Genomic DNA, 22,659 nt, shown 5'->3' with positions numbered 1-22,659 from the left:
GGAAACAAACTATAAGAGATTGTTCTTTAAAATTACTTTTTTTTAGTAGGGTCAATGGAGGATCAATGGAGCACTTACATATGATATCCCAAAAAGACTAAAATCCATCATCCCTGCAAGAACAAAATAATAAAAAAATAAATTCTATTTATATTTATACATTTTTCTTACATTACCACTGAGCACATCTTAATTTTAATTCATCACAAAAACAAAAGAAGAATGTTGCCAGACATTTTACCCTTTTTAGGACATAGTGGTTATCAAATGTAAAAAAAAAAATATGCTGTCTAAACATAGCCATGCTGTACAACCTCTCAGCAATCATTACAGTTTAATTACAATATAAGTGCCCTTATAAGGAATGTAACACTTACTTATGGCTCCTTCTGAAAAAATGTTTTAAATGACATGTATTTATTTATTTATTTATTACCCCTAAGATCATCCAAGTACAAGGAAACTGTGGAGCCTTTGGGTTTACTCATACCCCAGCTTTATTAATAGAGAATAGAATAGATCTTCTACAGTTTCGATCTTCATATTAAGTGACAAAAGTGTTATTTGCGAAATTGTCAAAACCTTAAAATTAAGTAAATATATGTTTGACGGCATGATCTTACCTATAACTGATTTATCCATTTGATTCCATGCAGCAGTATTATCCCCTAGCCAATGTCCAACCCACTGTCCAGATGTTGGATATGTAGAACGACTGATAACAATACCTCTCTCACCAGTTACATCTCTCAGAGCACTAAAGGGAGTAAAAGGTGAAGATAAACATATAAATACATATTTATATTCATAAAGATTATTATCCTGAAATATACACACTTTAAAATAATTCAGTTTTGTTCTTATGAAGGGAACTACAATTCAAAACATTGGAACACTCCTGATTGTAATTATGGGAATACAAGGTTGGTATATATTTGCATAATACATATGCAAAATGCAGATATAATAACTGATTTAAAAACTCTTACTCATAATATGAGTAAAACATTCTACATGGAATAGCCAGACAAGCAGGTAGGTCATACCATGAGATCTAAAACATTATTTTTTATGTAAAAGGTTATGATTTAATCTTCAGTATTTTCCTGCTAATTGTACAGTATTTTAGTAGTAGTGGTACCCTTGCCTCTCAGATTAGGCAATAAGTAAACTTTATTCTTTAATTAATACTATACTAGACTATTCCTATGTCTGGTTATGCACCCATTCATTCTGATTACCAGCTCTGGGCTTTTAGCCACTCTTTCTGTCTCTTGTAGATTTTTGTATTTGAAAGGTAGTAGCTATAGAATCAGTTAAGAACGAAAGCTGACAACTGCACATAAGTAATCAAAAAGGAAAATACTTATGCAGTCAGTTATGTGTATAGAATTAATATTCATATTGTTAGAGCATTGTCTATGGACAGTAAGAGTAACCACTATTACTTGTTTACAGGGCATATCCTTCAATTAAAATAACCTGTATTTAATGTAATGAATAACAGCAAAGAATACATTTTACAGAAACTAATTTATGATTAATACATATGGTTAATGGTAGGCATCTTGAATAATAATAAAAAGATGACTTACTCAAAGGTTGGTTTTGAATGTGACCATCCATAAAGACTATGAACATCATAGTGCCTTACTGGATTTCCATTTGGCAGGTGTTGTCGACTCTCCATGCACAAAGTTTTGTGACTTAACCCACGATCTTTTGACTCCAACTCTGTTTTTTATAAACAAATTTAATGGATGAATGCTTAAATGTTACTTTTCATACTAGAGTAATGTTAACATTTCTAGATATTTTTCGTATTAATTGAAAAGTGAAACAATTCTTAGATGGAACAAACTAAATAAAAATGATATTGGTTTTGTCTGAAAATTTAGACTATAATCCATAACAAGCTACTTTCATTAGAGGTTACAGTTATATATCTTGTCTACTTATCTGTGCTGAAACCCACCAGTCCTCAATAAAATTACTGCACGTTATGGAATGGAAGAAGAAGAAATAAGGTTGTAGCTCACAAGTAACTAAATGTTACTGGTTTCCTAGGTAATTTGCTTGCTTGACAGATATTTTTAACAATTGCCTGGTGGCAATGGATTCCGTGACCAGCTAATTCCATATGAGGTTTGATTTTTCCTGTCCCTGTAACATTCCCAGAGAACTTATCAGAGATCTTTTAACACTTCCAACTTCACAATTCTCATTTATTTGTTATATTATTCTAGACTCTATACTCTTGACCATAAACTGATCTTTCTCCTTGAAAAGCATCAGGAATCAGGACTGACATGTTTGTCCAAATTCAGGAGTAGACAGTGACAGATATAATTTGAGAATGAGCATTGCCATTATCCAATAATGACTTGCTCCAAGGCAAAAGTTAAAAAGTAACAGCTACCTGCGCAACCTATGTTACACAAAGTAATAAGGATGTGACATGCCTCTAACTTTCCCTTTCTTCAGTTTCTTTGCTTCAGGGAAGGGGAAACTTTTCCCATAAAAGTCTCAAATAATATGACTCATATTGATTTATATCAGCGATTTATGTTGTATTAAATACTGTTAATTATATGGCGATTATATATCTAAACTACAAAATACTTACTTGGCATGTACGGTGGATAATTCAAAATATTATTTCTGCAGCCGTCAACAGTTCCATGGACAAAACTTGCTGGTTCATTCATATCCTAAATTTTGAACATGGTAAAATACCAATATGTTAATATTGCTAAATAAATGTCTCTGTAAGATTCATAAAATACATACTTGAATGAATGTTATAATTCTAAAATGTTTTGCCACCTTTTTTTCTACCACTGTATAATTATAGTTTTAGTCATTTGGTTTCAATTACTAGTTTTAGAGAACTAAAAAAATAGAAGAATGAGGAAGCCCATCCCACACACAATGAATATACAAGAACTTTTTGACTAGAAAAATAAAGAGTCGTATACTTAAGTGTAGAGCCCTGGAGTCAAAAATACAACTATGGTTAATATGGAAACCTATAGAACAATATTGTTTTAACATGAGATGGTGGAAATAGGATTCTGAACAGAATACTAGATTATTACATTGTGCATGCATATGTAAGCAAAAAGCACACTGAATTTATAATATAAATGAGCATATATCTTATAAATGGAAATAATGTATGCTTAAGTAAGCAAAATTAAATAAAAATCAGGGCAAATGTGAGTAGCTGGGTTGGTATCCTTGGGGAATATGGTCTTGATTAAAAAAAAGTATGAAATGTTTTGGTGATTACTTAGAGGCCCATTTACTTACTCACGAACGGGCCGAATGCGTCCGATTGCGTTTTTTTCGTAATGATTGGTATTTTGCGATTTTTTCGGGAAATTATCGCGACTTTTTCGTTACCAATACGATTTTTGCGGAAAAACGCAAGTTTTTCGTAGCCATTCCGAAAGTTGCGATTTTTTCGTAGCGTTAAAACTTGCGCAAAAAGTTGCGATTTTTTCGTTTTAATTAGAAAATGAACTTACTATCCAGAGCCCATCAAATCTTATATGATTTTCACGGTATTCTTTAATTTCTTGATGCCACCATTTAGCTGTCCGATCAAGGAAAAAGTCTGGAAATGCAGCATAAGCTCTGTAAAGCTGTAGGAATAAAACCAGGAGTTCAGTAAGTAATATTATTGCTTTGCTGCTTAGCCTTTACTATGTGTTCAAAATGTAATTTCCAATATTTTATAGCTTGTGTAACTAACAAACTTTTGTTACATAACTAAATCGCAAACAAAAATTAGCAGACAAGTAAACCTGAAAGTTTACTAACTTACCTTTACTTGGGTTTCAAAGTCCAGTGATTCATCAACAAATACATCTGGCAGGTCTGGCCATACCTACAAAATAATATAAATGTTGGAAAGACGCTTTAGGTTAGGATATGCCACTTGAAATTTGGCATGACAATGCTCATAAACTTAAATACTATGCAACATTTGATTCATTTAGCAGAAATATAGTTAGTTATGTGTCATAGTTACATTTTTTTTATACATTAAGGTAAAAATAAAGATATATTAAAAGGTATATTCAATTATCTATCCATGTATCCATTTTATTTTATTATATTTTGGCAATTTTTCTTTTACTTTAATAATGATATTTTAGTTACCCCAAGGTTGTGCAAGAAAGGAAAAATATAATGCAAATTGCCTAACAAGTGCTCAAGTCGTCAGCCTACTGTAGAACTGGTTTTAGCTTAGAAGCTAGTCAATACAAAACATATAACTGACATAAGCAGACTATACACATCCCCATTGTTGTCCATTTAAATTGATCACGGGATCACAAGTAGATTTAAAGACACACTGATTTAAAGACACACATTTGCATGCCTTTTGTATGACTTCTTGTAGCATACAACTCACCGGGTGCCCTCACAAAAAATCTTTAGGGGGTGGTGCTCACTCGAGGGTGCACACATGCATGGTGACCCCCCTCAGGCCCTAGTCAGTCGCTGCATGTTCACTTGAGGCGGGCTGCAAGCTTTATTATGATGGTGAGGTGCACTAAACTATAATGCTATATTTTGTTTATGCCACTGTCTATAATGTATATTTACTTGTGCTAGACCCTATCTAGCTGTGTGATTAAAACACATTTAATGCAGAAGTGTGTTTCACGCATAATGTTTACTGCATGTAGTTCATGTATTAATGTCTTGCAGTTGTCAGTTGTGAACAATATGTATGTTTATATCAAAATTCAAGATAAATTATTTCTGGACACCTAAGAAGCATAATGCACGGAAATGTAAATATATGCATCAAAATATATACCTTTCCCCAAACAATTCCACTTCCATCATCCCATTTAATAAATACATCATCTGCTACACCTCTGGTAAAAGCTGGATACGGTTTTGTTTCATTGCCTGCGATAGCCGGATCCTAAAAAAAAAAATAAAATAAAATAAACACATTTGTTTAAACGGATCATAAATTCTACAATTTAGAATATGGCACAGTTCAAAGTGGGTCAGAAAATTGTTTGAATTGGCACAACGATAGGGGATGTAGAACCTATAGGGGCCTGGCTGGTTGAGGTTTTAGTTACGGTTTTACACTGTGTGTGCATTTTGGGCTTGGGATGCATGCCCACTTATGTGTGACGTGGAATGCATGCTTATTGCAAGCTGCCCACATCCAACAATTTTTTTCTGGGGGGGGTTAGGCACAACCAAGACACATGCATTGACTGGTTTCTTCTTTGCTAAAGTTGTTACTTTATTACTTATTTTTCTAAAAATGTTCCTGGCAGTCAGAAAAGTTGAGAAATAGGTAAAAAATTTAAACTGCCAAAAAACCTTCATGACTCCTTAATTTAAAAAATGTTTGATGTAAAAAAAATTATAGAGGCAAACATATCAAAATTCACATTTTTCAAAATTTCAAATGTGCACATATTTATGAAAAACATGGTTTTCGAAAAATCACTTAAAACATGAAAACACAAAAAAAATTAGGGGAAATCACATTCCAACCTTCATATCTCATTCATCTGCAAATGTTCTAAGTAGACTCAAATTGAAAACTAGCTTTATTTGTGAAAATAAAACTTCCATTGCTTCAATATAAAGTTGTCATATAGTTTTCACATTTTTGAGCTTAATAAATCTACTTTAACTTTTCTGTAGAGATTATAGGGGCATAAAGATAAATAGGTGTTTTGATGATCTACAATCCATAAAGGGACATGCAAGCCAACTAAAAGATTCTCTTTATCTCTGAAAAGAAGTAGAACATAATGTCCACAATGTAATTGGCAGTGTCCTGTGTAAGGATCGTTATTACTGTGCTTTTCATGGGTTTAGGGATCCCCAGAATTGTTGCCCTAAGAACATGATAAGATATAACAGCAGAAATCATTCCTTTGTACTAAAATTTGTCTTGTATGAAGCTAGGATTTCTGTATGGTTTTCAGTGCATTTACAATGATGGATTTGATTAATATTTTCTTTCCTCAGTTGCAAATATGAAAGAATAACATATGATTGTACAGCACTGCATACCCTTGTGGCGCTTTATAAATAAAGTTATACATACATACATACATACATACATACATTTGAATTCAATTTTACTCTTACCAAAAGGATGATAAATCTCATTCCTTCTGATCTCATGTTATCAACCAAAGCAGGAAGTCCTTTAAAGCTAGCACCTAGTGTAAAGTCCATCTGTCTTTCCATGTAGTCAATATCAGCATACTGTACATCCTGAGGAATAATAGTGAAATTTACATTGAAATATTATTGATTTATTAGTACTAGTACCATTAGTAAAAGCCACTAAAAACAAGGTAATAAACAAGATAGAGGCTATGCGTATAAATAAACAGGACTAAACCACATTTGTTCATGAAAGATAAAGTTTTCATTCCTCCTCTTTAAAAAACTCAATACCAAAATGAATAAGCAATTTGCAAGTCCCTCATGCAATGGTATGGTATATGTGATTATTTAGACATTTTAGTGAATTTTAGGCATGTGTCCATCAAAGTGCTTATAATAGAAACTGGACATTTAAAGGCAAGGGTATATTAGACATTACTTTATAGACACAACTGAGTTTTTAGACTGCCAATGTAACTGTAACTGATGTTTACTCATGCTGGCTATTGTGTTGAGTACTTCCAAATAACTGTATAATGTTTCATAGGTCATCAGCTGTATTGATTTTGACTTCACATGCTTAATTAATTATCAAAGGGAAGGTAGAGCAAGTGGGGTCAACATTAACAAGTTTGTCAACATTTTTCATAAATGCATTTTTAAATAACAAATGAGAAAGGTCTTGTATATAGTTCTTAAATATATATATATATATATATATATATACACAATTAATCATGTTTAATTTACTATATATCTAGTGATGATGCATTAAAGTCAATCAGTGTTCTTTTGTGGCAACTTTTCCCATACCACTCAACTTTTTTTTTTTTGTGGGAATAGGAGTCTCTCAGCACATTTCACTTTGCAACCTGGTGAAAAATTGAGTTCATCATTATTTAAAACTCACGGAAACACAATGCCTTATCAAAATACAGGCAAATAAGTAAGAATATACTTTATGCCATTGGTCCCCAACCAGTGTCTAGTGAGCAACATGTTGTTCCCCAGCTCCTTAGATGTTGCTTCCAGTGGTCTCAAAGCAGGTGCTTATTTTTGAATTCCTGGCTTGAAGGCAAGTTTAGGTTGCATAAAAAATAGCTGTACTATGAAAAAGAACATCCTACAGCAGTGCTGTCCAACTTCTACGGTGCCGAGGGCCGGAATTTCTCTAGCATACATGGTGGAGGGCCGCTAATGGAAGCCAGTTTTGACCACTCCCCTTTTTGAAACCACACCCACTTCAAACCACACCTATTTTATCACAATGGTGGTAGCACAGCAAAATCCCAAATGCTTGGTCCTTACTGTGGGGATATCAACCATCATTCATATGTGAAAGAATTATGTCATATTAAGATATACCCTTAAATTCCATATGCCTCCTCCTCCCCTGTGGATAGCAGAGCAACCCCCAGTACATAATTACACACCTTTGGGACCATTTAATGGCTATTTCCAACTGCTAACAAACTCCCACAACAAACCCCTGCCAGGTTCACCTCCCACAAGCAGCATAGGGCAGGCAGAGTATGGCACACACAGGCAGCACTCTGCCTGTCCTATGCTGTCTGTGTGTGCCATACTCTGCCTGCCCTACCCTGACTGTGTGTGCCATACTCTGCCTGCCCTACCCTTCCTGTGTGTGCAATACCCTCCCTGCCCTATGCTGGCTGTATGTGCCATACTCTGCCTTCAGTACCTGAGGTGTGAAGAAGTGAACAATGGGAGTGATTACAGTCTGAGCCTGAGGTGTGAACACTGCAGGGGGTGAACAATGCAGGTATTAAAAGGTGTGAAAAACACAGGGGATTACATTTTTAAACAATACAGAGGGATTACAGCCTGAATCTGAGGTGAGAACCATGCAGGGGGCCAGTTAATCTCAGTATTGATACCATTTAATGCTTACTCAAAGGTAAGCCATCAAAGCAGCCAGACAGGTGGGGGGCCACACAGAGGGGGGTCGCGGGCCGCCAGTTGGACAGCACTGTCCTACAGTATAGGCTGCCAGACTACATATGGGCTACCAAATAGTCTGTATAGTAGTTTATATTGTATATGCTGTATCATCGCAATAATAAATAACATTAATTTAAAAAAAATGACTGCAATCACATTTGAAAGGTTAGCAAGAACTTTACAAATATCCAGTTAAATAATTAGATTTAACATATTCATTGTTACAAACAACAAAATGCTGTTTGGGTTCCATTTGAAAGTTTAAGGTAACTTCACCACAGGGCTGATCATGTAAGGCAAGGGACAAAGTGCAAAAAATATGTTTTTCACCAAAACATCACAATACTGCACATAGTTTTTACTATGCGTATCCCTATAAATTAAAAAAAAGATGTCAAAAACTGCAATAGCCCAGATTTACTTATTGACTTTAAAGCAACACTTGTGTAAAATGTATTTGTTTTGTGTTAAAATAATGAAATAATTTATTTTTAAATTAAAGTGTTAGGAAGTATTTATTTTAATATAAATACAGTTTACCAGTTTGGGATGGTAATTTTAATGCATTGCAAAATATTCTCTAAAACGATTCAGTCAATGACACTCTATTATGTGATATGACATATTTTTTATGCCAGTCAGAATTATTGAATTTTCTCATGCTTATAACAGTTATTTTATTTGACGAGGAAGAAACAGACAAGGTAATGGTGTATTTCAAACCAGTTGCCTGAAAGGATATTATTGTTGCATACTTTTCACTGTGAAAAAGATGGAAACTACTTCTTCTACTACCAATATGGTTTGTCACTGCTTTTGATTGGGTAACGAGCATTTTTACAAGTTCAAATAAGTTGAAATAAATATTAAATAAATAAAACATTATTTTGGTAGAAATACTAAAATGTGTTCTTTGTTTTAAAGCAGTGATCCCCAACCAGTGGCTAGGGGGCAATATGTTGCTCATCAACCCCTTGGATGTTGCTCTCACCTGACTTGGGGGCAAGTTTTGGTTGAATAAAAACAAGAATTACTTCTAAATAAAGCCTCCTGTAAGCTGATAGTGTGCATAGAGGTACCTAATAGCCAATCACAGCCCTTATTTGGCTCCTCCATGAACTTTTATGGTGCTTGTGTTGTTCTCTAAGTCTTTTTACATTTGACTGTGGCTCATGAGTAAGAAAGGTTTGGGATCCCTGGTTTAAAGAATGAATCCATATTTGGTTTACGTAGTTGGAAATTGATACTTTTTACACTGTACAAATTCCCAAATTTATGTGAGGGTGTAATTTGATTGATTGTTTACAATGGCATCTGTCATCAGAATGGTCTTAAAATGGCAAAAATAAGAATTACATTATTAACTGTGAAGAAATACTGTACACAGAATTTTATTTAAATGAGCAACACACTGGGAGCCTGATTTATGATTAGTGATAGGCAAAATAATTTGCCAGGTATAGATTTGCGGCGAATTTCCATGTTTCGCAGTTGGTGAATTTTTTTTTCCCCTAAAGTAATTATAAATCAGCCCCACATGTAAGCCATTTTCTAAATTATAAAAATAAAAAATCTAATAAATGTCAGGCAACTAGCGGAATTATATAATGGAGCTGGTTGTGGGCAATGCTCTGCTTTTTATATCTGCCAAATACCAGCTCTTTCAGCATAATCTACTTTGAGGACCTTTTCTTTAGTTCTTACATTTTCATTTTATTATTCCTAAACTGTGTCATTATTATTTCTTTCAAAACTTAAACTTACATAGGGAATTTGAGCTCTCTTCATTTCATTATACAGGTCAGAAATTTCTGCATCGTTCTGATAACCATAGCGGCAGAGCTGAAATCCAAGAGCCCAATAAGCTGGCATAACTGGACGTCCAATAAGCTGAAAAGTCAAAAAGAAAAGAAAGTCAGAGAAACACAGTCAAAAAATGGCAAAAAAAAAAGTTGTCATTTGATATCATCTTACTGCGGTGTATTGTTGCACAACTAGCTCAGGTGTTGGACCCAATACCATATAGAAGTCCAAGATTCCTCCAATGGTTTGATATGTTAGTGCTGGAGTTGGCTGGAGTGTTAAATCTAGAAAACATGGAACCAATAAGCATGTTCATTCTGTTTCTTAACTATGCCTTTTTTCATAACCATACATTACAGTTCTACCCTATTAATTTTTAATGTATTTATTTGCTTATTTAGTTTCTAACATCCAGAATGCAAACTGGCAAACTAGATAGTTTGCTATTTAGTTTTTAATATTTTACATTTTAGTAGTAATGTCTTCATAAGACCTATAGACAGTGCATGACATTAAATATAGCTGCTGCTATCAATCCACAGTGATCATATCTATACCAATGTGTTACTAGAAAAGTAATTGCCTTCCACAGTTTCTAATCCCCATGGATATAATGCAGTAATCCAGCAGCCTCTTCCAAAAACAAGATAATTTATTTTGGCACTAGGCAATATAATAAGTATTGGCTTTGTTACCCTTGTGGGGCATAATGGAGGATAACATTATTTAACTCTATTAAAAATAGTACCTATTAACATTTAAAAATCACTTTAATTAGGATTTAAATAACAGAGTAAAATTGATTCCACTGACCGATTGTTTTTGTGTACAGTTTTCATTTATTTACTTATCCCTTGTTATGCCAATGCCTTGTCAACAACACTGATCTCAACAACAGAAGGTTTTCTCCAAAGCAATTCGTTGCTTGGTTGGAGATTGTCTAAATGTTGCCTAATAAAAATGTTGGCAAAAAGAATTCTTTCATCTTTGTCAACAAATGAACTGAACAAGAAGACAGAAATGTGAAAAGAAGCTGAAACAGTGATTGCATTACAAAACTAAATGATACTGCAGGTTGAAATATTTTGTATTTCTCCTCAAGAAAATGTAATGATAACTTTAACTTTTAAGGCAATCTGAATATGTTATTGATATATACATGTATTTACATATTTATACTATTTATAATATATATGGTACATGTAGCAAAAATAGACATAGTATTTGCATGAAAGAAACCTTTTGGGTAAAAGGATTTATATTCATTGCAAAACAATTAGAACTTCAGTTTTACCCATTGCATTGCTGTTTAGCAGAAGTACACCAGTAGCGCTTCCATCATCTTCCATAGCCATGTAAAATGGATGGACACCATAAGAGTTAGTGTGTTCCTAAAATAAAAATGATATTATGCATATAGTAAATGTTATAAATGTGCACTGTATAAAGGTTTATAGTATTATGTGCCTACTTGTGGGGGTTGGTCTTTAGCAAACAGTCCAATAACTGTCCTATTTAAATTGTGCCGAAATGTGTTATGCTCAACTTCTCCAAGTCCATAAACATAAGGTGAGGGCAGTTTGGTTGAAAGACGAAGCAGCATGTCTGAGAAGTAAAATCCAGGAACTTGAGAATCCCATCTGGTAAAGAAATAGTAAATTATAATGAAAATGATTGTATTAGGTATATATGTAAATATTTTAATCTACGGTACTTAGCCATGCAAGGGTTATCATATCATTTCTAAGACCAAAAGGGGTGGTATGTTCCCAAGATAGATAAACTGTATATATATATATATATATATATATATAGCAAGACAGTGAGACGCACACACAGGGACTTAGATAGAAAACAAAAAAAAAAATTTTTATTAATGAAAAAAATCCAACGTTTCGAGCACCAACTGTGCTCTTCCTCAGGGACAAACCAAAAACATATATATATAGATATATATATAGATATATATATAGATATATATAATGTTTCAAGTGCAAAAGGGAGGGCCTACATTAGCTATGATTAGGAGAGAAGCAAATGCTTTCCTATTGTCTAAAATTGCAGAATAACCCCATAGCAACCAATCAGACTTTTGTTGCTATTGTTTTGTACTTGTGCTATATTGATGAAAACTGATTGCTAAATAATTGATTTTGGTGGTTGCACTGGTGCACCTTCATGGTTGGTTGCAATGGTTCTGACACAGTTCTTAATCAAATCTAACCATGTCCAAAAATCGGAGGCCAAGCACAGTTGAAAGGAAGGGGTGAGGGGTTTTTCCACTATACTCATTGTACATACAGAAGAATTTATCATGGTTTACACAGTCAGGTATAATTCTTTTCCTAGTTAAAAATACTTTTTTTGTTATAACAAATAGCCTTTATTAAATGTAATGAGTTGCACAGCTCATTTCTTCCTTATCCTATGTTTACAAGCAAGTGGCAGCTAAGCAACCTCCATAATTTCTATCTGACATTTTATGCAACAGACGTAAATAGTGTTCAGCACACGTGTATAATTCATCTGCTTAGACTCTGCTAAAAAGCCTATTTTTCAAAGTATATCAGCTCTAAACATTTCCATCAGCAGCTGTAATCCAAGTGTCTCAAACATCCCTAACGCAAAGGACAGATGATACAAGCAATAATCCCCCTGGACGTAAGTCTAATTTCTTTTTGTTCTGAATTTGATTAGAAGAGAGAGGCTGACATTTTACAGAGGAATCAATTGCTTTCAAAGCACAAATGAATTTCTGAGTAAGTGCCTGAAGAAATTCCCTTTGGCTCACTAATGGCCCCCTAAAATAACACACCTATCCAAAAAGTAGTAATTTAATTAATTTACTTAACAAAATCTTTTTATGGCCAAACACTGTAAAGACAGCACCTGATATTATTAGCAGAGGAAAATGTAAAAAATAATACAAGCAAGTAATAATGGAAAATATAGACAACATTAGTTATTAATTGTGTGGCAAGGGTGTCTTTGTAGCATTCATTTTTATAGATGTAGAAGCCTTTTAAACAAATTAAATTTGATACTTTGTGGTTTTCTCTTGTATCCTGTTGCAAATTAAGTTCCTAATGTGACTGTTTTTGTTTTATTGTTCTTTGTTGTTCCTCTCTAAAAATATCCTTCAGAGTATAAGGTTCTGACCTCTTTTGTTTTATTGGAAGTTTGAAAATGAATCAAATACCTTGAGAAAAATCATATGGGACTAAAGCATTTGGGTTTTCTCTCCAAAGTTTTCCCCATGGTAAATAATGTCCTTTTCTGTATTAATGGTATATAAATAAAATGTATATACTCTTCAATACTGTATAGATCATATTCTATATGTTTAAATAAAGCAGTTTGGTGTGGCATATGGCATACAAATCCCATTTTGGCTTGATATGTTACAATATTAGTTTAATACAAAAAGGTTTAACAGTTATCAATTTATAAAGATAAATATGATGGAACATGGTGGGTCATCCAAGACAAATGCCCATTGCTGTGCATGCCCTGTTTAACAGACAATTGCCGCTTAATGTGTTTATGTAATAAAATCATCTGCACTTCACTTTCTTATTTTTGTTTAACTACTTTTAACCAAGAGGTAGAACACTCATTACTAAATTGTTATAGGTATGGGGCCTTTCATCAAAAATGCTCGGGACCTGGGATTTTCCATACAAGGGATCTTTCTATAATTTGAGTCACCGTGCCTTAAATCTGCTAAAATTTATTTCAAAATAAAATAAACCCAATTGGATTGTTTTGCCACCAATATAAATGAGTGGCCATAAGGTAACTGCTTTATTATTACAGAGAAAAAGGAAATCATTCTTAAAAATTTGAATTATTTGAATAAAATGGAGTCTATGTGAGATGGTTTTCTCAGAATTCTGAGCTTTCTGGATTATCAGTTTCCAGATAATGGTTCACAAACCTGTACCTGTTCACCCATATAGTACTACCTCTATGTGTCTTTCATCTAAAAGAGATCTGCTGCTAATTTGAAGGTGTCAACAAGTAGGGGTTACCACTGTTCATTAAGAAAGAAAGGGGGGAAGTATTTTACTGCGTATCTTTTATTATATTGTCTTTTACTGCCATTTATTCTTCACTTACATTATTGCTCCACTGCTTTTTCGTCTGATCTGAAGGCCAAATGGATTGTCAGTAACAGTAACCTCATAAAGGCGTTGTGCTTCTGTACTTGTAGGACTGTTAGGTAGATTTAGCGGTACAGGGACTTCATACCTTTTATTATTGGGGTCATAGATCTAAACAGAATAAGTAAAGTTTATGTTTTTACAAATAAACTCAAGGTAACGTTAATAAATATGTAAATTAAGTACAAACCGAATTCCAAAAAAGTTGGGACACTAAACAAATTGTGAATAAAAACTGAACGCAATGATGTGGAGGTGCCAACTAGGGATGTAGCGAACCTCAAAAAAAAAGTTCGCGAACCTGTTCGCGAACTTCCGCCGAAAATTGCGAATATTCGCGAACTTTGCGAACCCCATAGACTTCAATGGGAAGGCGAACTTTAAAACCTAGAAAAGCCATTTCTGGCCAGAAAACTGATTTTAAAGTTGTTTAAAGGGTGCCACGACCTGGACAGTGGCATGCAGGAGGGGGATCAAGGGCAAAAACCTCTCTGAAAAATTGACACACGCCGTTTTTCGAAATGATCGGTAATTTTGCGACTTTTTCGTAATTTCCGGTGCTTTCGTAAAGTTATCGTAAGTTTTGCGACTTTTTCGGAGCATTCGTAACGTTATCGTAAGTTTTGCGACTTTTTCGGAGCATTCGTAACGTTATCGTAAGTTTTGCTACTTTTTCGGAGCATTCGTAACGTTATCGTAAGTTTTGCGACTTTTTCGGAGCAGTCGTACCGTTATCGTAAGTTTTGCGACTTTTTCGGAGCATTCGTAGCGTTATCGTAAGTTTTGCGACTTTTTTGGAGCATTCGTAACGTTATTGTAAGTTTTGCGACTTTTTCGGAGCATTCGTAACGTTATCGTAAGTTTTGCGACTTTTTCGGAGCATTCGTAACGTTATCAAAAGTTTTGCGACTTTTTCGGAGCATTCGTAGCGTTATCGTAAGTTTTGCGACTTTTTCGGAGCAGTCGTACCGTTATCGTAAGTTTTGCGACTTTTTCGGAGCATTCGTAGCGTTATCGTAAGTTTTGCGACTTTTTTGGAGCATTCGTAACGTTATCGTAAGTTTTGCGACTTTTTCGGAGCATTCGTAACGTTATCGTAAGTTTTGCGACTTTTTCGGAGCATTCGTAACGTTATCAAAAGTTTTGCGACTTTTTCGGAGCATTCGTAATGTTATCGTAAGTTTTGCGATTTTTTCGGTGCCGGCGAACCCAAATTGCGAACATCACGAAAAGTTCGCGAATTTGCGGACTTGCGAACACCCGATGTTCGCGCGAATTTGTTCGCCGGCGAACAGTTCGCTACATCTCTAGTGCCAACTTCTAATATTTCATTCAGAATAGAACATAAATCACGGAACAAAAGTTTAAACTGAGAAAATGTACCATTTTAAGGGAAAAATATGTTGATTCAGAATTTCATGGTGTCAACAAATCCCAAAAAAGTTGGGACAAGTAGCAATAAGAGGCTGGAAAAAGTAAATTTGAGCATAACGAAGAGCTGGAAGACCAAATAACACTAATTAGGTCAATTGGCAACATGATTGGGTATAAAAAGAGCTTCTCAGAGTGGCAGTGTCTCTCAGAAGCCAAGATGGGTAGAGGATCCCCAATTCCCACAATGTTGCGCAGAAAGATAGTGGAGCAATATCAGAAAGGTGTTACTTAGCGAAAAATTGCAAAGATTTTGCATCTATCATCATCAACTGTGCATAACATCATCCGAAGATTCAGAGAATCTGGAACAATCTCTGTGCGTAAGGGTCAAGGCCGTAAAACCATACTGGATGCCCGTGATCTCCGGGCCCTTAAATGACACTGCACCACAAACAGGAATGCTACTGTAAAGGAAATCACAGAATGGGCTCAGGAATACCTCCAGAAACCATTGTCAGTGAACACAATCCACCGTGCCATCCGCTGTTGCCAGCTGAAACTCTACAGTGCAAAGAAGAAGCCATTTCTAAGCAAGATGCACAAGCTCAGGCATTTTCACTGGGCCAGGGATCATTTAAAATGGAGTGTGGCAAAATGGAAGACTATTCTGTGGTCAGACGAGTCAAGATTCGAAGTTCTTTTTGGAAATTTGGGACGCCATGTCATCCGGACCAAAGAGGACAAGGACAACCCAAGTTGTTATCAACGCTCAGTTCAGAAGCCTGCATCTCTGATGGTATGGGGTTGCATGAGTGCGTGTGGCATGGGCAGCTTGCATGTCTGGAAAGGCAGCATCAATGCAGAAAAATATATTCAGGTTCTAGAACAACATATGCTCCCATCCAGACGTCATCTCTCATTCTGCATCAATCACAACATCATGGCTGCGTAGGAGAAGGATCTGGGTACTGAAATGGCCAGTCTGCAGTCCAGATCTTTCACCTATAGAGAACATTTGGCGCATCATAAAGAGGAAGGTGCGACAAAGAAGGCTCAAGACGATTGAACAGTTAGAGGCCTGTATTAGACAAGAATGGGAGTGCATTCCTATTCCTAAACTTGAGAAACTGGTCTCCTCAGTCCCCAGACGTCTGTTGAGTGTTGTAAGAAGAAGGGGAGATGCCACACAGTGGTGAAAATGGCCTTGTCCCAACTTTTTTGGGATTTGTTGACACTATGAAATTCTGAATCAACATATTTTTCCCTTAAAATGGTACATTTTCTCAGTTTAAACTTTTGTTCCCGTGATTTATGTTCTATTCTGAATAAAATATTAGAAGTTGGCACCTCCACATCATTGCGTTCAGTTTTTATTCACAATTTGTTTAGTGTCCCAACTTTTTTGGAATCCGGGTTGTAATATAAGACAATTTCTTAAAATATTACTGCTCTACAATTATGGAGTATGTTTCAGTGTTCCATGAGAACAAAGCCCAGAACTTTATTTTTTATTTAAATGCAGGCAAAAGAATAAAACAAAAAAATACATACTGCTTAAAAAGATTGGAAGTCGCAGGTGACTTTTTCTCCAGACAAAAGTATGTATGATAGATATTAGTGATTCATGGACATGAATATATTGTAATGAACACTTACCTTGAATTGTAGCATGTTATTTTCGTGATATATTACATCAACATTAATTGGGCTTATGGGAGGTGAAAGATCACCGAAAGGTGACACAACCATGGAACCTTTGGTAATTTCCATTTTTATACCAGTAGAGGTTGACTGCACATTGCCTACTCTGTAACCATAGTTACTAGGAAAGTAACACCATGGCTCTTTGGGTACATCCGAAGGCTGAAAAAGATCATTAATACTTTATAAATGAACTCAAGTATTTTCAAAGGAGTAATTATGTATTACGTTATTATAACATGTCAGCATTGTTTGCAATGCAGTTCAAATCTAATACAAAAATACTTGAAATTCTTCTTATAAAAATAAATGTGCATTCTACTTATAAGATTTATAGGTTTGATTCAAATATAAAGGTAAAACATCTAGAATAATGGCACTAAAGAGATATGGGATTCTAACACAAAGAATGAAACAAAAATTCATAATACAATGTGGATTATTATACAATCAATATATTATTGTTATCTTGTCCAGACTTGGAACCCAAGGGCCCATGTCAAATCTTTGTGCACTTTTGCCCTCCTATTCGTGCCTGTATGCTATCCACTCACTTAAATTGTTAGCTCCAATGGCCAAGGACCTTTGTCCTTATTGTTTTTAAAACATATTTATTTATTATATTATAATGTTTGTCCTCCCTGAGTGTAAACATGGGTGGAGATTTCTAGCTTTAACAGCAACCCATCCTGGAACTGGCCTTAGTTTTAGGATTTAGTGCTGAATGGGGTGGGCCTGCCCATACATCTGTGGAGGTGGTGGGAGGGGACATAGATGCTGAACAAGATCGATACTGTTTAAATTCCTTTTCCCTAAACCTTTATATTGGGTACCTACTAAAAACTTGTTTTTTGTTTTCCATTATATAACCATACATTTAAAAAATCAGGATTTTCAGGATTAAACAGCATTTCATTGAAAGATAAGCTAGGGGCCATGCAGGGAGACATGTTTGCTGGATGGATATGGGCAACCTATTCAGGATGAATACTGTGGGACTGTAAATACTATAAACACATGAGTGACCTTGGAAAGAACTTAAATGGTAAACTTTGCTACAAGCAGATACTATTTTAATGTTTGCTACACAAACCAAGTGAAGTGGTGATTTCCCAAAGTACTGATTGTACTATTAATAAAATGCAGATACATCCCTATTAAATTATCCATGCTAAAACTTCTAACTATATTTTTAATGAAACGAAAACTGAATGTAACCCTTTCCAAGAGCTGTTTGTTTTATTCATTATTATTGTACCCACCTCCCAGATACATCCCCTGCTTTGACATTTAGCCTCATAGGCATCGGGTTCAGGATGGCAATCGTATTTCTCAAAGTTCTTTTCAATTTGATTCCATTCGACAGTGTAACTTTCACCTAATACCAGCTGAAGACCTGTTATTACTAAAACCTGTACAAGGATGAAAACACAATTTTTTAGTCTATGGCTTGAAATATTTTTGAACACTACCATTTATGAATGAACACCAAATACTTTGCTACTCCTTGATATGTATCTACAGTTTAATTTACCTTTAGAAATGATCTTGCCGCCCTGATATGTAATGGTAATTAACTAGGGCATGTGGAGTATATGCTAGACATATATTTACATTTAAAGTTTTGTTTCCCTACATTTGCAAATATATATTATATACTGTATAAAAGTGACAGAAATGTTGTTAAATAAGTGACTGCTTCAATCACCATGTGGGTATAATGGTCACTACAAACCCAGCAAGGCCTCCCTTTGTGGAAGAAGGCAGGCAGGCAGTTTCATACACATGAATGTTTCAATAAGTAAGACATGAATATTTGAGCATAGTAGTAAAGTAGAGTATAAAGTATTACAGGTGTAAACATCAGTTTCCCAAAGCTTGTCCAATTCACTGTGACTGGTGTGATAACCTACTGTTTCCTATGAATATGCATTCATTTTTGTCTGTGTTTTCAAAATATGAGAAAATAAGCAGGGTGATTTTTAGTCAGTGACCCTAATATGTAGACTCTTACAAGATAAGTATCTCCTGTCTATGTTAGACAGTCAGAATGTGACTTGATAATTACGTCCTTTGAAACATATGCAAGAAATCTTGTACCTTCATATGTTAGAAATCTGACCCTTTCCTTAACGCAAATAAAAGGTCTGCAGTCTGAAGGCCTCAGAGGAATACTCTCAGTTTAATTATGCATATCATGTAAAGGAAAGTAAGCATGTATGCTTGACATTTAAATGCAATAAAATTAGTTCTTATTATAGATCTATACATCTTGAATATGCTGTTGCATTTGGAAAATATAAAGACATAATGATGATACCCACCTTGTTAGAATCATATCTAACTGTATGACCAGAGGGTTGGACAATGCCGCCTTTCTTCACTGTTACTTCACTGACAGATTTCTGAACTCCATATATCTTAATTTCTTCAAATTTGAGATTATCTGGGTCTGTATACTTTGCATGGGTGACCACCATGTCTAATATATTCTGAAATATACATAAAATTGATTAAATGATCATTTTCAATAACTCAGGGTAGCTACTCTACCCCACAATGTGCAGTACAAGATTAGAATTTGACAGCACAGTCTCTATGAATCACATATATTATATACTGAAGAAATTGTAAAGTATTTCTGATCCATATAAAAAACTCAGCTTGCATTACCAATTTTCCCCTTTGGTTAGTATCAGAAATTAGTAAAATCATGCAAAACACAGACAGAACATTGAACAGTGAAAGCAAACATCTAATTTTGGTTGCCATGGTTGCCATGGGTTACTTCCTAGGTACAAATTGGCCCACTCTATCTTTTGCCCTAGGGCCGATGTACTTGTAACAGGAATGTGGTGCCCTGACCAAATGGAAAGTTTTACTATGTAGATGATTGGGCATATGCACCAATCAATCAATCAATAAATGAAAATAAAATTGCCTTTGAAAGGGGCATACACAATTCTAGGAGCAGTGGTTGAGGGTTATGTGTCAGAAGGACTGGGATTACAAATTGTTTTGGTTACAGGGGCCATGGGTTTTGGATGAAGCAAGGTGGGTTGGAGGGGGGTGGGTGACAACATTTGCATTGCAGGCCTGGGATATTTAACTAGACTACTGATTTCCATAGTACCATCATGCTACACATGAACCCATTGTATACTGTATGTGTATGGGAGAAAACATACTGTTCTATACACAGTATGTTTATAATGCACAAGTCCAGATGCCAGTTACAACCAATCAATTCAATTAATTTTCCAACTTGTAGAAGACTGTTCAATACTAATTGCTAATTGGCTGCTATACCATAAAGCCTGTGATAAATGTAGAATAAATTATGAACAACAGACTTTCACAAGGCATATAGCCATATTTAGAAACAAAGTAGACAAAGTAGAAATGTATCTGTTTTCTTAATGCTTTTGGCAAATACTTACATTTGAAACAGAAAATTCATATAAAATATGGGTCCCTGATTCTATCGTCCCTGAAAGAAAATAAATCATATTCATCACCTCATGCCCCTGTTAACAATGAAATATTAACACAATGGGAAGACAAATAACTGGACAGTGGTCTTGTATAGCCCCACTGGAGAAATATTTCATTAATACATCATAAATAACACAAAGCAAATGACAAAATGTGCCATTTGCTGTTTAATCTAGCTGCACCAGATTAGAGAACATTTAAAGGAACATCATAACCTTTGTTGATTTTGTTTAACATACAGTATTTGCTGATATAAATGATAAAGCGCTGATATACATAGGGCGACAATTTATAAACTAGGTACATTATAAACTGGTGACATCTGAGGTGTATTAAAGGGAAGTACAGACATTAGTGACACACACTGCCTTCACAAAGACTAATGGGCAATTTTTTTTTTTAAACAACCTGCCAAGGGGAAGGAAAAAAAAATCGAATAAAGTCAATTGAATACAGAAATCACATGTGAGTTAGGAACTTGTGCATGGGTTTTAGTATCTAATTGTTGGATCCCAGTGGTTCGAGCATTAATAAATCTGCCCCTTAAACATACTGTACATATTCCAAAAAGCTTTCGCTGCTACCCTTAGATATGTATAACTTGAATTTACCTCTGGATTCTCCATCATCCCAGAAGAAGTCTCCCCTAGCAGCCTGGTTATCATCCAAAGCAATAATAAGGCCAAGTGGATTTTTACGGCTGAGGAGGGAAAAAAAAAATAGCTATAAAGTGTATGTATTGTGACCCCCTATTCCAGCTGGCCATATAATAATAGGATTGGGCAGTTTGCCTGATTTTAGCTTTACTGGCTGACTATCATACCCTATTAAGAACAACTTGGTAAAACAATACAGTAGCAAGTTGTAATTTTGCAAGTAGGAATAATGATTTACTGGCTCAAAAGTATATAAAGAATGGCAATATTTTGAGGCTGCCAGGGACCTTTATCAAGTTTGATAGCTTAAAGCTTGATAATGGGCCAAGGCAGGCCTAAAGTACTGCAGTTTTTTATATGCTTTTGTGCCAATAAGTCATTTTTCACACAGTGTGTTATGGTATTGTGCTTTTATTAGTATGTGTTTTGGTCCCAGTGAAAATTTGGATTTTTTTTGTCAACAGACCAAATGGAACTCTAAAGGATGTTACTGTATGCCAGGTAAAGCACTCCAGTTTTGTGCGGTACCTTAAAGATATGGCCATCCTATATAGGCATTCTTGTGTTCCCACTGAATCTTGGCTGATATGACCAAATAAAATATATATTATTATTATTCTATTTATATATATAAGTCCATAGGTATATTGGTGCATGCCGGGAATCCTTTAAAAAATAACTTTTATTAATTAAATAAAATTAGTACATGGTAGAACAGGTAGACCTGTTCTACCTGAGAGAGAGAGAGACAACGTTTGTCCCTGTTCGTACTTGAAACATTTGAGGTTTTTTTTAATAAACTTTTTTCTTTTGCACCAAGTCCCTGAGTGTGCGGTACTCTTTCTCTATATGTCTATTTTTTGACCTGCATCCAGGGTTGTTATTTTGGTGACGGGTGAGCTCCACTCTGTTCTCTCTCTCTCACTTTCACTATATATATATATATATATATATATATATATATATATATATATTGTGCATACATATTCTGCAGTCCTGTACAGAGATACATCTTTCAGATCAGTGCCTGCCACACAAACAAGAGCCAACTGGCATGTGGGCGGAGGAAATCCCAGCAGACATAGGGAGAACATAATAGGTAAAGTATCACCCTCCAGTTCACATTTACGTATGGGTCATTGGCTATAGGAGTAAATAATTCCATTTTGTGGCATACATATGGATGGCCAAATCATACAATAAATGACCATTCGCACCACATGTAGGAAAAGCATTACCCATGTGCAGTATGGCTGTCTTGCAAAATGAAAGGAAAAAAAAATAAAATAAAATAAGTGTTGTTTGTATGGATGTACACTATTAAATATTCCACTAGG

General features: G+C 34.9%; 1 protein-coding gene across 2 annotated transcripts in view; it reads right to left on the bottom strand.

Moving 5' to 3' along the window:
• The window catches only part of mgam (maltase-glucoamylase), a 106,992-nt gene that overhangs the window by 39,678 nt on the left and 44,655 nt on the right, over window positions 1-22,659 (bottom strand). For both annotated transcript variants that reach the window (XM_031902367.1, XM_012963433.3), the window contains exons 22-39: window positions 21,278-21,366; window positions 20,612-20,661; window positions 19,496-19,663; window positions 18,434-18,583; window positions 17,127-17,333; window positions 14,053-14,207; window positions 11,405-11,573; window positions 11,228-11,324; window positions 10,105-10,217; window positions 9,895-10,020; window positions 6,145-6,273; window positions 4,835-4,945; window positions 3,830-3,892; window positions 3,531-3,647; window positions 2,627-2,711; window positions 1,596-1,734; window positions 624-757; window positions 79-113 (exon numbers count right to left, since the gene is read on the bottom strand). In XM_031902367.1, the coding sequence (XP_031758227.1) occupies window positions 79-113; window positions 624-757; window positions 1,596-1,734; window positions 2,627-2,711; window positions 3,531-3,647; window positions 3,830-3,892; window positions 4,835-4,945; window positions 6,145-6,273; window positions 9,895-10,020; window positions 10,105-10,217; window positions 11,228-11,324; window positions 11,405-11,573; window positions 14,053-14,207; window positions 17,127-17,333; window positions 18,434-18,583; window positions 19,496-19,663; window positions 20,612-20,661; window positions 21,278-21,366 (2,137 nt within the window). The remainder of the gene's footprint in view (window positions 1-78; window positions 114-623; window positions 758-1,595; window positions 1,735-2,626; window positions 2,712-3,530; window positions 3,648-3,829; window positions 3,893-4,834; window positions 4,946-6,144; window positions 6,274-9,894; window positions 10,021-10,104; window positions 10,218-11,227; window positions 11,325-11,404; window positions 11,574-14,052; window positions 14,208-17,126; window positions 17,334-18,433; window positions 18,584-19,495; window positions 19,664-20,611; window positions 20,662-21,277; window positions 21,367-22,659) is intronic.

The sequence above is a fragment of the Xenopus tropicalis genome, chromosome 5 (genome assembly GCF_000004195.4).
Source record: "Xenopus tropicalis strain Nigerian chromosome 5, UCB_Xtro_10.0, whole genome shotgun sequence".
In the NCBI taxonomy this organism is placed as follows: Eukaryota; Metazoa; Chordata; class Amphibia; order Anura; family Pipidae; genus Xenopus; species Xenopus tropicalis.
Note: the sequence above shows the minus strand (reverse complement) of the source record. Positions and strands in the feature narration are given on the sequence as shown.